General features: G+C 60.9%; 1 protein-coding gene across 1 annotated transcript in view; it reads right to left on the minus strand.

The window, feature by feature from the left end:
• The window catches only part of POLG (DNA polymerase gamma, catalytic subunit), a 10,820-nt gene extending 4,876 nt beyond the window's left edge, over window positions 1-5,944 (minus strand). The window contains exons 1-16 of the mRNA XM_079318222.1: window positions 5,867-5,944; window positions 4,861-5,507; window positions 4,388-4,583; window positions 3,826-3,993; window positions 3,440-3,586; window positions 3,152-3,231; window positions 2,593-2,775; window positions 2,317-2,477; window positions 2,000-2,123; window positions 1,705-1,929; window positions 1,437-1,557; window positions 1,184-1,255; window positions 953-1,069; window positions 586-746; window positions 453-506; window positions 246-363 (exon numbers count right to left, since the gene is read on the minus strand). Of these exons, the coding sequence (XP_079174348.1) occupies window positions 246-363; window positions 453-506; window positions 586-746; window positions 953-1,069; window positions 1,184-1,255; window positions 1,437-1,557; window positions 1,705-1,929; window positions 2,000-2,123; window positions 2,317-2,477; window positions 2,593-2,775; window positions 3,152-3,231; window positions 3,440-3,586; window positions 3,826-3,993; window positions 4,388-4,583; window positions 4,861-5,465 (2,532 nt within the window). The 5' untranslated portion in view covers window positions 5,466-5,507; window positions 5,867-5,944. The remainder of the gene's footprint in view (window positions 1-245; window positions 364-452; window positions 507-585; window positions 747-952; window positions 1,070-1,183; window positions 1,256-1,436; window positions 1,558-1,704; window positions 1,930-1,999; window positions 2,124-2,316; window positions 2,478-2,592; window positions 2,776-3,151; window positions 3,232-3,439; window positions 3,587-3,825; window positions 3,994-4,387; window positions 4,584-4,860; window positions 5,508-5,866) is intronic.
• Between the last annotated feature and the right edge of the window lie 7,699 nt (window positions 5,945-13,643).

Genomic DNA, 13,643 nt, shown 5'->3' on the forward strand with positions numbered 1-13,643 from the left:
GAGCTTGAGAACAGACAGAAACTGGTACGCTGGTGTTTTCTTCCCCTTTCCCTGAAGCTCCAGAGCCTCCCCACTCCTTCCTTTCTCCCCATGAAACCACATCAGCAAGAGGACCTCAGATCTGGCCCTGCTACCTCAAATTCCACATCCATATCCAACTCCTATCCCACCCTAACAGCTCCCATCAGTCCAAAACACAGAGGGCGCCCCAGAACAGTCCCACAAGGATCCAAGCGTGGCCATACCCGGGCGTTGCTGGCTGTCAGCCAGGTGGGCTCCACTGCCCGGCGGGTGACAGTGCCTGCAGTCACCACCTGTGGCAGGATGGCTCCATAATCGTCCTCCTCGTTATAGTCAGGATGCCTGGGACAGAGGCAAGGATGAGCATCACCCTGCAAGAGCCCTCCTGGCACGGGGTGAAGGGAACAACAGTCCAGATTTGGGTACCGTACTTGGTCACCACACGAGGCATCTCCCCTTTCTTCAGCCACACCACCATCTGGGAACTGAGGAGACACACAGCAGGTGAGATGCTGAGCCCCCGTGCATCCACACAAACTCCCCACCATGAAAGCAGCTGCTCACCTGATCCGCTTGTGAGCGTTCCTCCAGAATGAGATCATTTTGTTAATCTCGAGGGCTCTTGTCCCATGGGTGCGGCCCACAGCAGCCCGCAGGGTGCCATCCTCCATCTGGGGCAGGAAATCCTTGGCAAAAGGGCTTCCCACGTTGTTATCATTCCCATCCTTTAGCAGCAAAAGAGGTGTTAGGGCTCAGCAAACCACCACTCCACATCAGCAAAGCTCTGTGTATCCTCCTCTCCCAGGTACAGAGATGGATTTCCCCCACCCAATCCCATGGGATGAGATCTCAACCCAATCCCATGGGATGAGATCATGTGGGTCCCAGCAGCGCCGTGGGGACAGGAAGAGCCCCAGGAGCCCCAGCTTGCCTTGTGAGGCAGCTTGAAGAACCAGCACCCAGGGATGTTGACATCGTTGTAGGGACCATTGCCATGGTGGAACGAGGGCTGGCTCCTCTCTGTGCACTTCAGCTCCTCCATCTCCTCCTGTGACCAGCAAAGTGAGACAATGCCAAGAACATTTTCAGGCATGGCAGGATGGGGAAATCAAGGAAAGAGAGACCAATCCACCACCCCGTTCCACAGGAACCCCCCCCTTACCAGCACCAGGCTCTGATCTGCTTTGCTCATTTTCTCCTCTGGATCCACCTCAATCCGGCTCAGCTCCTCCATCTGCGGCAGAGAGGGACCGTGGGGAAGCCAGATCAAACATCAATCCTCCAGTAACCCTTATTAAAGGGAATTTCTTACTTGCAGCCCCTGGAGCTGCACACAGGGCTGGTTACTGCATGCACACAAGAAGCACAGCCCCACACCTCCCTCCCACCATGGAACCCTCCATCCCTTCCTTCACCTTCTGCCACATCGTGCTGCTGTCCATCACCAGCAGCTCATCCTCCACAGCTGCCTCCAGCCTCAGGGGCTGCTCCTTGCCCTTCTCCAGGCAGTACTGCCTGTACAGGTTCTCAATCACCCTGCCAGAGGAGGGGACACAGCTGATGCACCCATAACAGACCCCAAAGAGTCTGGGGCAGCACCTGGGCAGCACCAGGGTTCCAGGGAGTTCCCAAATATCCCCGTGGGGCAGCTCCCAGCCCAGCACCCCATTACATCCCTCTCACCTGTGTGGGCAGGAGGGGCCATCAGTCTCTACAGAGGCTGCTGGCAAATTGTCCTGCCGTCCTGGCACCAGGTATCCCCAGCCATGTTTCTCTGAGTAATGGAGGGGGAAGCCATCCCAGGCCAGGCGCATCAGCTTCGGGGTGACCCTCATCTGCAGGCTGATGAGGCTGGGGCCAGGCACCCAGCCCTGCTCCTCCAGCCGCGGGCACAGCTTGCGGTACCAGCTGGGGAGCAGCAGGGATGGGTCAGAAGGTGCAGGGAAGGCCCTGGGGACACACAGGGTCCCCGACTCACCCCGGGTGGCCTGGCAGGTGCTGCAGTCTCTTGGGTTGCAGCGCGACCGTCTCCTTCAGGCGCTCCAGACACAGCTGGCTCGCTGAGACCTTCTGCTCCTCTTCCTCACTGGGGGGACCAGGGTCTGGTGGGGCAAGGAGAACTGGTTTGAAAAGGGCTCTCTCCCTGCTGGGGACAGGGACATCAAACCAGTCCCTCACCACATGCAGCAGCATGGAACATAGCCCAGCAATGATTCATCCTACAGCACCAACAAACCTTGTCCCTTGGTCTGGGCACCCCTGGATCCCTCATCCCCAGGGTTCACCTGTGCTCACCCTCCTGCCACTCCCGTGCTGACTCTTTTGCATTCATTGCTACTGGGGAGACTTGGCTGTTGCCATCCTGGCCTTTCTTCTTCTTCTTCCCAGGATTCTTCTTTTGCTTAAACTCCTGTATGTCCCATTCGAGATCCCAGAGCCAAGGGTCATCCTTGTACCTGATGATACACCACTGTCACATCACAGCTTTGATCCTGTCTCTCACACCCATCCACAGCCCACCATGGACCACCTAGTGCCTGAGCTCCTTCCTGCAGCCCCAGCCCATGGTACCTGTGCTCGTGCAGCAGCTGACAGGCATCGTTGGCCAGGTTCATCAGGGACTTCTTCATCTCCTTCTGCAGCTCCTCGTAAATACCCTGAGCATCGTTCAGGTACTTCTTCCAATTCCCATTGACTGGCAGGTAGGACACTCCCATCTCCAGCATCCCTGCAAATGTGACAGGGTGGGGGCACCTGGGCCCCAAAGCAGCAAGGAATTAGGTATCTGCCACAGGGGACCAGCTCTGGAAGCACCACACTACATGTGACCATGACTGTGTCTTCACCCAGAGTTTCCCAACCTCACACAATGCTCAGTGCCCCTCCCCTAAACCATAAGGTAACATAAGGCAACAACCTCAAAACTGTATCATTCCAGACTGCCTCAGGAAGCCTGTTCACCTCCTTCAGCCACTGTGCTGATGCTTATTCCTGCCCACCTACATGTCCTGAAAAGAGCTTCAGGACACCCTAAGGACAAGAGGAGGTGCATCTCATGCACAGAGGGACCCATTACCCACCACGCCCATAGCCCCTTGGCCAACACCAGCCAGAACCTGGCACCTCTCACCTCTCCATAAACAGTGGCAGCTGCTCTTGAAACACTTCATGTGTGGCCTGGACATCACGGGCACAGTATGTCATCAGGTCCTGGGGACAGCAGCAGGTGAGAGCAGGCAAAGCAGCCACCCCTCTGCCAGCACAGAGCAAGGCATCGGGGCTGCAGGAGCACAGAGCCCATGCCCACCCAAAGCTGCAAGAAAGTGCAGCAAAATGGAAACTACCCCAGCAGCTACTGCCACCCTGCTCCCCTCTCCAGCTCCTGCTGCCTGCAGGATGGTGGGATGGGCTCCTGCACCTGGAAGTCACTCCTGATGTCAGCCATGGTGCCCTTCACAAAGATCTCCCGTGCCTCCTTCTCCAGCGGCTCTCCCCCGACGTAGAGCGCGTGCACATCAGCCAGGTTGTTGATGCTGCTGACGTGCACCCAGTCCCACGAGGTGATCTGTGGACAGCAGGGGGGGTCAGACAGTGTGGGAGGATGTCCAGCTGCAGCCAAGATCAGGACTAAATGATGCTGCTGCTTCAGCTTCGACCAAGGCGACCTTATCTGAAATGTGCTGGGGAGAGTTTCACTCAGTGGAGCTGATCCAACAGCTCCCACTCTGCCAGTCCAGGAGCAAACAGGAGCACACAGTCCCCTGCCACCCACAGCAGTGGCAGCAGCTCAGCTCCCTCACTCACCGCCGGCCCCTCTGCCTTGCTGCGTGTTCTCTTCATGTGCTCCTTGACCTGCTGCAGCCCCTTCCTCTTGCCGTGCTTGGCAGCCATCCAGAGGCTGCGCTGGAAGCCCGTCAGCCCCGAGATGGCCATGTGCATGCTCATGGTGTCCAGGAAACGCATCTTGGAGCCCTGGGACACAACACAGCGGCACAAAAGAGGGTTTGGGATTTGCTGGAGGAGCTGCAAGTCCTTTGCTCAAGCTGCTTTTGCTAAGAGAAACTTTGCCTGCCACACTCCTCCTTTGAGAGCCAAAAGCATCCCCAGTGCAGGCTGTCAGCTGCTCAGAGGCACCTGCCACATCCCCAGCTGCCACCCTGCAGCCTCCAACAGCCCTACAGGGTGCAAGAATATCTTCCTCTAAAGAGACCCAGCCTCAACCTCTTCTGCAGAACAAAGTGAGCACAAGTTTGGAGTACGCCGTGCAGAGCAGCATCAATCAAAATAACCCTCAAGGGCCAAAGCAAATGATTATGTGGGTAAGAAATTGCAGCTGCCAGTACGAGGCAAAGGCTCAATGGATTACCTGGATAAGGTACTGCTCCTTGATGAACGCCCTATCGAAGGCCACGTTGTGTCCCACCACCACTCTCTCCATCCAGTCCTGTTTGCTGGCACAGCTGGCACCTGCTGGGCTCTCCATGGGGATGAGGTCAGCCAGGGTGAGGTGGTTGGACCAGGAGTAACGCTGCTCCAGCAGCCGCCTGCTGCACCACGAGTACCTGCGGGGGACACGCAGCACCCACAGCTGTCACAGCACCCGCAGTGCCAGGGGGTGCTGAGCGGGACCCACCTGTGGGAGGGAGGTCATCAACCCCAGGGACTGCCGTGCTTGCTAAGCAGGACACACATTCCACGCTCCGGGGCTTTGCTGTATCTTCCCTGCAATCCAGCAGTGGATTGCAAGAAGAGGCTCTGCTCAGGACCATCCCCACCCTCTCAAAACCGTGTCCCCCAGCCCTGCTGTGACCCCAGCGTCCTGCTGGCACTGCATCTCACCAGGCGTGCGGGGACACCGCCACGGCCAGCGTCGGGCAGTGGCCATCGGCCACGCACACCTCCACATCCAGCACCAGCGCCCGCTCCTCGGGGAAGTCGACAGGCTCCGCTTGCCCGTGGGGGCCGTAGCGGGTCCAGCCCAGCTCCCAGGCCCACTGCTGGGGCAGCGGGGGCAGCTGGCAGTGCAGCAGCTCGTCGGCCGCCTCCAGGTAGGGCAAGCTCTGCTTCTGCGCCAGCAGCCGGAAGTGCTCGTCGATGTTGTCGCCGTACATGCGGGGCAGCTGCAGGTGCACGTCGGGCAGCGTCGAGGTCTCCTTGCCCCACAGCTCGTGGCGCTGCAGGTGCCGCACGCTGCGCTGCACCGCCTCCGCCGAGTAGCGCACCTGGGCTCCGCGGAAGATCTGCTCGTGGAGGCTCCTGGACAGCATCTGGATGTTGAGGGGGTTCATGCGGCGCTGGCCGGCGGCCGGCTCGGGGCTGGGCTCGGGGCTGGGCTCGGGGCTGGGCTCCTGCGGTAGCGGGCGGCTGGCCGAGGAGCTGGACGGGCACCGCCGGGGCTGCGGGCTGCAGCCCCGCACCGGGCGCATCCAGGACACGCGTCTCATCGTCCCCCTGCTCCGGGGTGTGCCCGGCACGGGCGGCTGCAGCTGCGGGGGGAGGAAAGGCGAGGGGTGAGCTCAGCACTGCCCACCAGCCCGCCATGCACGCACTGTCCTGTACAGACACGCACTCCTCGGTACAGCCGTGCGCCTATACAGCTGCGCCCCTATACAGCCGTGCCCCTATACAGCTGTGTCCCCCATACAGCTGTGCCCCATATAGCCGTGCCCCATACAGTCGTGCCCCCATACAGCCGTGCTCCCATACAGCCGTGCTCCCATACAGCCGTGCCCCCCATACAGCCGTGCCCCATACAGCCGTGCCCCCCATACAGCCGTGCCCCCCATACAGCCATGCCCCCATGCAGATGTTTCCCCATACAGATGTTTTCCCCCCAAATTCCCACCTGCTCCCCGCAAGCGCCGCCGGGGCCTGGAGCAGCAGGCAGATCCAAACCGGGGCGCGCGGGGGAGCTTCCGGCCGCGCTGACGTCCCGTCCCGTCCCGCCCCCCTCCCGCACATGGTACGGCCCGCGGGGATTCCCTCAGTAAGGCACGCGGGGAGGCGGGTGTGGAGGTGGCCGCGTGGCCTAATGGATAAGGCGTCTGACTTCGGATCAGAAGATTGCAGGTTCGAGTCCTGCCGCGGTCGCGTCGGGAGCCCTGTGCTGGCGCTCCTTATTTTGCTGCTTCTGGACTCCCGCTGCCCCGGTACCGGGCTCACAGAGCTCCCGGGGCGCCTTTTGCTCGTGAGGTTAAGCGGCCCGAGGGAAGGAGGCAGGGTGCGGGTAAGCGGCTGCGTGCGAGCGGGATGGGGCGCTCGCGGTGGCGGGGCCAGCACGCACCGCGCTGGTGCTTGTCACCCTGAAGGCTCCAAGCCTCACAGGTGGATTGGGGATGGAGCAGCGGGTGGAGAGACGATCATGAGCACAGGGTGTGCGATAATGGGCTGTAGAGTGCAGGGAAGAGGGTGTAGGGCACAAGGAATGAAGATGCAGAGGGCAAGGAATGGATGCAGGGTGAAGGGAATGGGATGGAGGGTGCAGGGGATGAGTGTTGGGTACAAAGAAAAGGCCACAGGTGCAAGAAGTGGGATATAGGGTGCTGGGGATGGTGTCGGGTGCAAAGAATGGGATGCAGGTTGCAGAAAAAGGCCATAGATGCAGGGACGGAAGGCAGGGCATATAGGGCTCAAAGAATGGGATCTAGGGCAAAGAACAACACGTAAGGGTGCGGAAAATGGACTGTAGGGTGCAGGGTATGGATGTGGGATGCAGGAAAAAGACCACAGGTGCAGGGAATGGGATGTAGGATGCAGGGCGGGGGATGCAGGGTGCTAGGAATTAGGGTGCTAGGATGTAAAGTGCAAAGGTACGGATGTAGGGTACTGGGAATGGGGTGCAGGTGCCGCGGATGGGATGCCAGCTGCAGGGTGCGGGGGATTCAGGGTGCGGGGGATTCAGGGTGCAAGGAATGGGATGTAGGTCGACAAGGAAGGTAAATAGGAGGGGCCAAGGTTCGGACAGGCCGGTGCAGGCTCCCTGGACACGGCAGGAGCTGTTCTGACTGGGACCATGGCTTCGTGCCGTGCCGGGCCGGGCCGTGCCGTGCCGTGCCGTGCCGGGCCGAGCCGGGCCGGGCCGAGCCGGGCCGGGCCGAGCCGGGCTGAGCCGCCAGGTGGCGCTGTGGCCCCGCCGCTGTGGGTCGGGCCGGGCCGGGCCGGGCCGGGCCGGGCCGGGCCCCGCGGGGCCGTCGGGGCTCGGACACCGCTCGGGTCCCGCCCCGCTTCCCGCTCCCCGTGCGGCACCGAGCAAGGTCCGCGGGCACCGTGACTCCCCGTCGCCTCCCCCGGCCCCTACGGAACTCCAAACCCCGGGTGCGCCTCGTCTCCAACTGCCCAGCTCCTCATCATCCTCCCCTCGGGGCCGCAGGGTCGAGGGGATGGAGGGTGAGGATCCGCTGCCCTCGGGTCCCCGAAAAGCAGAGCCAGCATGAGAGCGGTGTGGGATGTGAGGAACGCGCACACCCCCGCAGGGCGCGATGCAGGGTTCTGCGGCTTGGAATGCGATTCACAGCCCCTCGGTGCCCCCCAAAGTCCCTGCTGCCCCCCAGCTCGAGATTCGATGTGGGAGTTGTGCTTCGCACAGTTTCACCCAGCAGCGGAGGCACCCGCTTTGCCTGCGCCTGCCAGGAGCCACAGGGTTTGCCTGTCCTCGGCCACCTCCGTACCGGGGACTTCAGGCTTCCCGGTCTTTCTGCGGGAGCTCGGCGGGGCGCGGGGTGCGGAGCCGGCGGGGAGAGGTGCTCCAAGGCTGCGGGTGCTCTGGCCGGGTTGGAAGAGCCACGATCTGCCCTGGAGTGAAAGGAAGAACGGTTTAGGGACCCCCGGCTCCGGGCTGGGTCTAGGAAAGGACCCCGGTGCACTTGTTCTCCCCTCCGATGCATCGTGTTAACGCTGATTTCTCTTATTTGGCGTCTTTTATCTTCTTATTTTTATCGTGTTCGCAAAAAATTGAATCCTAAAAAATCCAGACCCGCCCCACCAGAAAAATTCCTCCTCTTTCCAAAGCGTAAATAGAAATAATAAATTCTCCTCTAAATGTTTCTCGCGGCAGCGCTCTGGGGAGGGTTGATGACAACGAGCTCCGCTGCCTTGTCCTCATGTAGGACCGGGCCGGGGCTGCCTGTGCCTCGCCCGAGTGCGGGCAGGAGGGTTCGGCAAGGCACTGCACCACCATAAAAAGAAAAATCTCCACAGTGAACAACCCGAAATAACCTCAAAAATCCGCCGTTTCAGCAGAGCTGGATGCAATGCATAAATCGGAATGGGATATGTATAATCTTTTTGGTTTGGTTTTTGTTTTTTTTTTTTCCCCCCCATTGCCTAGGTTTTTTGTTTTTACGTCAGTCTGTCAGAGAAGCATCCCCATCCAGGTGCGCCCCGTCGGGGTCCGGTACCGGAGGTGGGAGCTGCGACTTCTCGCCAGCTTCTTGGAGACCCCGCTTCCCGCCGGGAGCTCAGTGCTGTCTGTCGGATAATGGGGCGGTGGGACTTTGTTTAACCCCGTTGCCCCTGGGGCCAGAGGTCAAGGGCTTCCTCTTCCCCCGGGACACGGCGGAGACGCCGCTGGTCACAACGGGAGGATCGCGGAGAAGGGGGGGAAGTGGTGGCCGCAGTGCACCCCTGTCCCCGCCGCGGCCCTCCCCGTGCGATCGGCGTGGAACCCCGCAAACCTCCCTCTCTCCCCGGCATCGAGGGGCTGAGAAGGGCCTCAGATGCGTGTTTTGGGGGAGCAGGGGGCAGCCAAACATCACCACGGGGCAGAGGGTGGGGATGCAGAGAGGCGGCCCCTGCCTTCCAGCATCCCCCGGTTCTGCTTTCCCCTCCCAGCCGGAGCAGGGCGTTTTTAATGGGGTGCCAGTTTTAACGGGGTTTCACCCCCTCACTCCACAGGTAGAGATGTCTCAGCTGCCCCCTCGGAGCTAAGAAACGGGAGAAACGGGCAATTTTTATAGGTGACGTACGGGCTTACGTGGGAATCCGTGCCCAGCACTGCTCTTTCAGCTTTTTTTTTCTCCTGAAATAACCCTTCCGTGAAGCTCGTACCCCCTATTCCAGCTCGCAAACCCTTTTTCAGGCTGGGGAGGAGTCGGGAGAGAGAGGAGGAAAAGAGAAAAGAAAAGCACCCCAACATTCCGCTCTTTCCCTGCTAGGGAAGCGAGCCCCGGAGCTCCCAAAGTGAGCGCTGAAGAGAGCGACGGGAGACAGGAGGGAGCCGGCTCCGAGGTGGAGGGTCGGGGGTGGGATGAGAGTAGAGGAGGACCCTCCTTTTCGGGATTAAGGGAGAACCAGCAGAGGAGGGAAGCTGTCGGCACCGCGGGCATCCGAGGTAAGTCTCTCTCCTGCCCGCGGCGCTGGTGCCTGAGGCAGGGCGCTGCTGCGGGGGATGCTTTTTGGGTTCAGAGGAGCCCGATCCCGGGGCCCCCATTCCCGGGCTGCCCCATCACAACCACCGCACTCTGCGGGGCCGGGGCTGCTCTGGCGGCTGCAGCTCCTGTGGAATCGGTGCCGGTGATCCCGGCCGGGGGCTGCGGCAGCCGCTGCCCCGCTCCTTGCCCGCTCCCTCGGGGCTGGGTCGGGGTCCCCCCGGGCCGAGCAGCCCACGGATCCCGCTCCCAGCCCCCGGGGCTGCTCCCGTGCGTGTCTCAATTCGCTCAGGCTTGACTTGGCAATAAGCTCTCTCAATAGGGTGACAATAGAGCCCCGGTGGGACCCGAACAAAGAATTTGAAAGTAGTTAAATTGCAGGACACGTCCATCGCCTGGGTGCTTGAATTAAAAAAAAAAGAAAAAAAAAAAAAGAAAAAAAAATCAGAGAAAAGAAAAAGGAGAGAGACTTTTCTTTGGGCTGGTGAGAAAATGCTCAGGGTAAAAGTTGGTTTGGCGTCTTCATTTCAGCGACAATGGAGCAGAGCTAATTCAATAGGAAACGCGGGGATTTTTTAATGAAAAGACCGCCGGGGTTACACCGAAGTTAAGCTCTTGTGAATTAATTATTAGGGCAAATAAACTGGGAGGGGGGGAGCGCTCGGGAGGGAGTGTTGCAATTTCTTAATATTCTCCTTTTCGTGTTTAACGACAATGCCATTAGGTTTTCGACTCTGGGTGAGCAAAAGGATTTCTTACACTCCCCGGGAAGAGGAGAAGACGCGCTTTTGGTTGTTTTTTTTTTTTTTTTTCTTTTATTTTTTAATGGTGTTAATTGCTTTTAAAATAAAATACTACGGAATTTGGCAACGAGCTCCGATTTCTGCTGGCGGTGGCATTAGGGGTTGTATTTCCTTTCGTGACAACTCGCAGATGCAAAAAAAGGAAAATAACGGGGGAATTTAAAAACACAAATGTAAAGGCGAGGCGGCGTGTTCGGCTGTTGCAGATCTCTCGGGCTCGATCGGTTTATTTTTTCCTACATAGAAAACCTGTCTGGGGATCCCTGTGTATTCATCGGGGCGGCGAGAGACTTCCCAGAACAGCTCTGGGGCGTCGGTGGAGTGAATCGGAGATAAAAATTAGGAGCCAGGTTAAACGCAGGAAGGAAGAGGAGAGGTCGGAAGCGAAGTAAAGGTGTGCCAGGAGGGATTGGGGTGTGTGGGGTTGTGGGGTTTTTGGAGAGGGCTTTTTGAGCCTTACAGCAGAGGCTGCAGGCGGTGCAGTACGTGCGTGATTCTGTAAAGAGGATAAGGAAGATAGAGACGGAGGGGAGAGGAGAGGACGCGCCGGCGGTACCGGCGTGCCCGCGCCCGGTTCCAGCTCACTGTGGCACCGGGCGCTGCGCTGCGGCTGTCGGGGCGAACCGGGCTCCGGGCTCGGCCTGAACGTCGGGGAAGGCACGGCACGGCTCGGCCCGGTACGGCTCTAGGAGGGTCCCCCTTTCCAGGGCCGGGGGCTCGGCCCGGGCGCAGCCTGTGTCCCGGCTCTGCCCGACGGTCGCAGGCCGTGCCGTGCCGTGCCGTGCCGTGCCGGGCCGGGCCGGGCCGGGCCGGACCGGGCCGGGCTGTGGCGGTCCTTTCAGCATTTGGACAGCGGTACGGGGCCGGGAAGGCGGCCGGGTGGCGGTGGGAGATGCCCGGGCCGGGGGAGGTTTAGGGGCAGCCACAGCCCTTTCCGTCTGCGCCGTCGCAGGGTCCGTTCCTTAAGGGATGGGGGGCACCACCAAGAGGGGATTCGAGTAGCGGGGTGTGGGGGCAGCTGGCCCCGCTCTATCCCCGGAGAAGCGCTTCCCGGGGCCGGGGGAAGAGTGGGGTGCCCGATGGGGCGGCCAGGTGAGAGACGGCGGCCCCGGGGGAGCGGGAGGCAGAGGGGCTCACCGCGGGGGAAGAGGGGTACATGGCCCCCCTCCCCCGCGCAGCCCCGTCCTCGGGGGGTAATTAAGGGGTGAGGCGGAGGGGCTGCGCTTTCTGCTCGGCGGAGCCTGCCAGCCACCAGCCCCCGCCGCCACCGCCGCCTTCCTCCCGTCCTCCTCCTCTCCCCCTCCCTCCCACCGCCTCCTCCCCTCCCCCTCTCCCTCCTCCTCCTCCTCTCCGCCATGGTTGGAGTGAATAGGCGGCTGCTGGGCTGACGTCAGTGCGGGCAGAGCCTGCCGGCGGCGGCAGCTCCCGGCCAGCGAGCAGAGCCGGCACCGGCAGCAGCCGGGAAGACGCACGGAGCCGGGGCAGAGCCGCCCCCGCCGCCCTGGCCGGCCCGCGCCCGGGGCTGGGGGCTGCGGGAGCCGCCGCTCGGCCGGGGGCAGCCCTGCCCGCCCCTCCGCCCGCCCCGGGGAGGGGAATGGCTCCGCCGCCCGCTTCTCCCGGGGACCGCCGTCCTGCCCTCCGCACGGCAGCACAGTGAGTGTCGCGGCCGGGCATCGCCGCCTCGGCGGGGCGGCCCCGGGGAGGCGGGAGGGTGCGGGGGGACGGTGTCCTCCGGGAGGGACACACCGGCTGCCGGAGGGAGACAGGGAGAGAGCTAGGGGGGATACGAAGTTGGGCCGGTCCCCGCCGGGAAGTTGGGCGCCTCCAGGTGCCGGCCCCACGCGGGACCGGGACCGGGACCGCCCCCGCCGCTCGCTGGCCCCGGCTCACCTTTCGCGGGGCACGAGTGGGATACACAGGGCGCCTTTGGCTGCCAGGGACGCGTTTGCTCCGGTAGATTCCCCCTGGGTGCCCGGGACGGTGCAGCTCGGGACAGGGGCCCGGGGCGGGCTGAGCCCCGACGGGACGGCGGGAGCGGGGCCGAGCGCTGCCGGGAGCTGCCGAGCTTCCCCCAAATCTCCGCTCTCGCCGGTCGGAGAAGCTGCACCGGCCAAAACGCCCGGATGAGGCCGAACCTCCCGGGACACCCAGGCTTTAGGCCGCGGGAGAAATCCCGGGCTCCCGAGGAAGTTCATCCTCCCGGTGAGCGGGTGCTGCTGATGGGCCTGTTTTTAGGGGTGAGGGGGACACCAGAGTGTCCCGATCCCCTGCTCGGATTTACCCCGGAGGATCAGCAACGGGGCTACCGCTGCTCGTGCCCTGATCTGTCACCGACTTCTGGTGCTGGAGGATTTATTTCATTTTTTCATCTGCTGTATGCATTTTCTTTGCTTTAAAAAAAAAAAAAAATTATTTTATTTCATCATTGTGTATTATAATTTTCTTTTTCTTTCTGTTTTTATTCTATTTTTTTTCTTTTTTTTTTTTTTCCCCTTTCATTCTTTCTTTTTGCTCCCTACCTTCCCGTAAATGCTTATTTCCCCGGAGTTTGTTGTTTGGTTTTTGTGTTTTGTTTTGTTTTATTTTGTTTTGCTTTCTCTGTATCACCCTGGAAGTGAAACGTATTTTAGGCCTCAGCCTTAAGGAAACCCGAATCATAGCAGTGCAGGTGGCCTGAGAGTCTGCACCTGGTCGGATTCCTTCGACGTGCCTCCACCCCCGGCCTCTGGACGGACAGCACCTCGCCCCGCCAAGCGAGGAAGGTCCGGGGCGGTCCCCACCTGGGTCCCGGCCCCGACGGCCGGAGAGAAAAGAGGAGCCGGGGGTGAGACGCAGTCTCTTTGCCTTTTCGGCGCTGGGGTTTGCTCAGAGGCGGCTTTTAATTACTAAACAAAGCGACGCGTTTCCTTCACTCCCGTAGGGAGCTGCCGCTTCTTTGCCAAGCCTCGATGGTGAATGGAAAAGCAAAAAAAAAAAAAAAACAAAACAACAAACAAAAACCAAAAAACAAAAACCAACCAAACAAAAAAAAAAAACCCAACCCAAAAAACAATTAGGAGAAGATGCAGCTCGAGGCTGCGAGGCGTGGGGGGTTACTCCAGGTTGGCTAAAAATAACTTCTCCTAATTAAAGAAAAGTGACGTCAGACGTGCAGGACGTAGAAGAGGGGAAGGCAGCGGACTCGTTCCTGGGCGATCACGTTAAATAATTCAGGGCCGGCCTGGTGACCGGGCTCTTCCGAGGTGCCCGCCTTGCCTGGCAGCGGGGTCACCCGAGCAGGCAGCGGGCAGCGGGGCCGTGCTGCCCGCGGCAGGGGCGGAAGGTCCGCGGGGCCGGGGCCGGTGCAGCACCATGGCCAGAGCCACGCCGGCACCGCCGTCCCTCCCGTCCCGTCCCGTCCCGTCGGGCCGTCCGCCGCCCTGGGTGGTTTTCTCCCGTGCAGATGAAGAAGAGT

The sequence above is a fragment of the Erithacus rubecula genome (assembly GCF_903797595.1).
Source record: "Erithacus rubecula genome assembly, chromosome: 14".
Lineage (NCBI taxonomy): Eukaryota > Metazoa > Chordata > Aves > Passeriformes > Muscicapidae > Erithacus > Erithacus rubecula.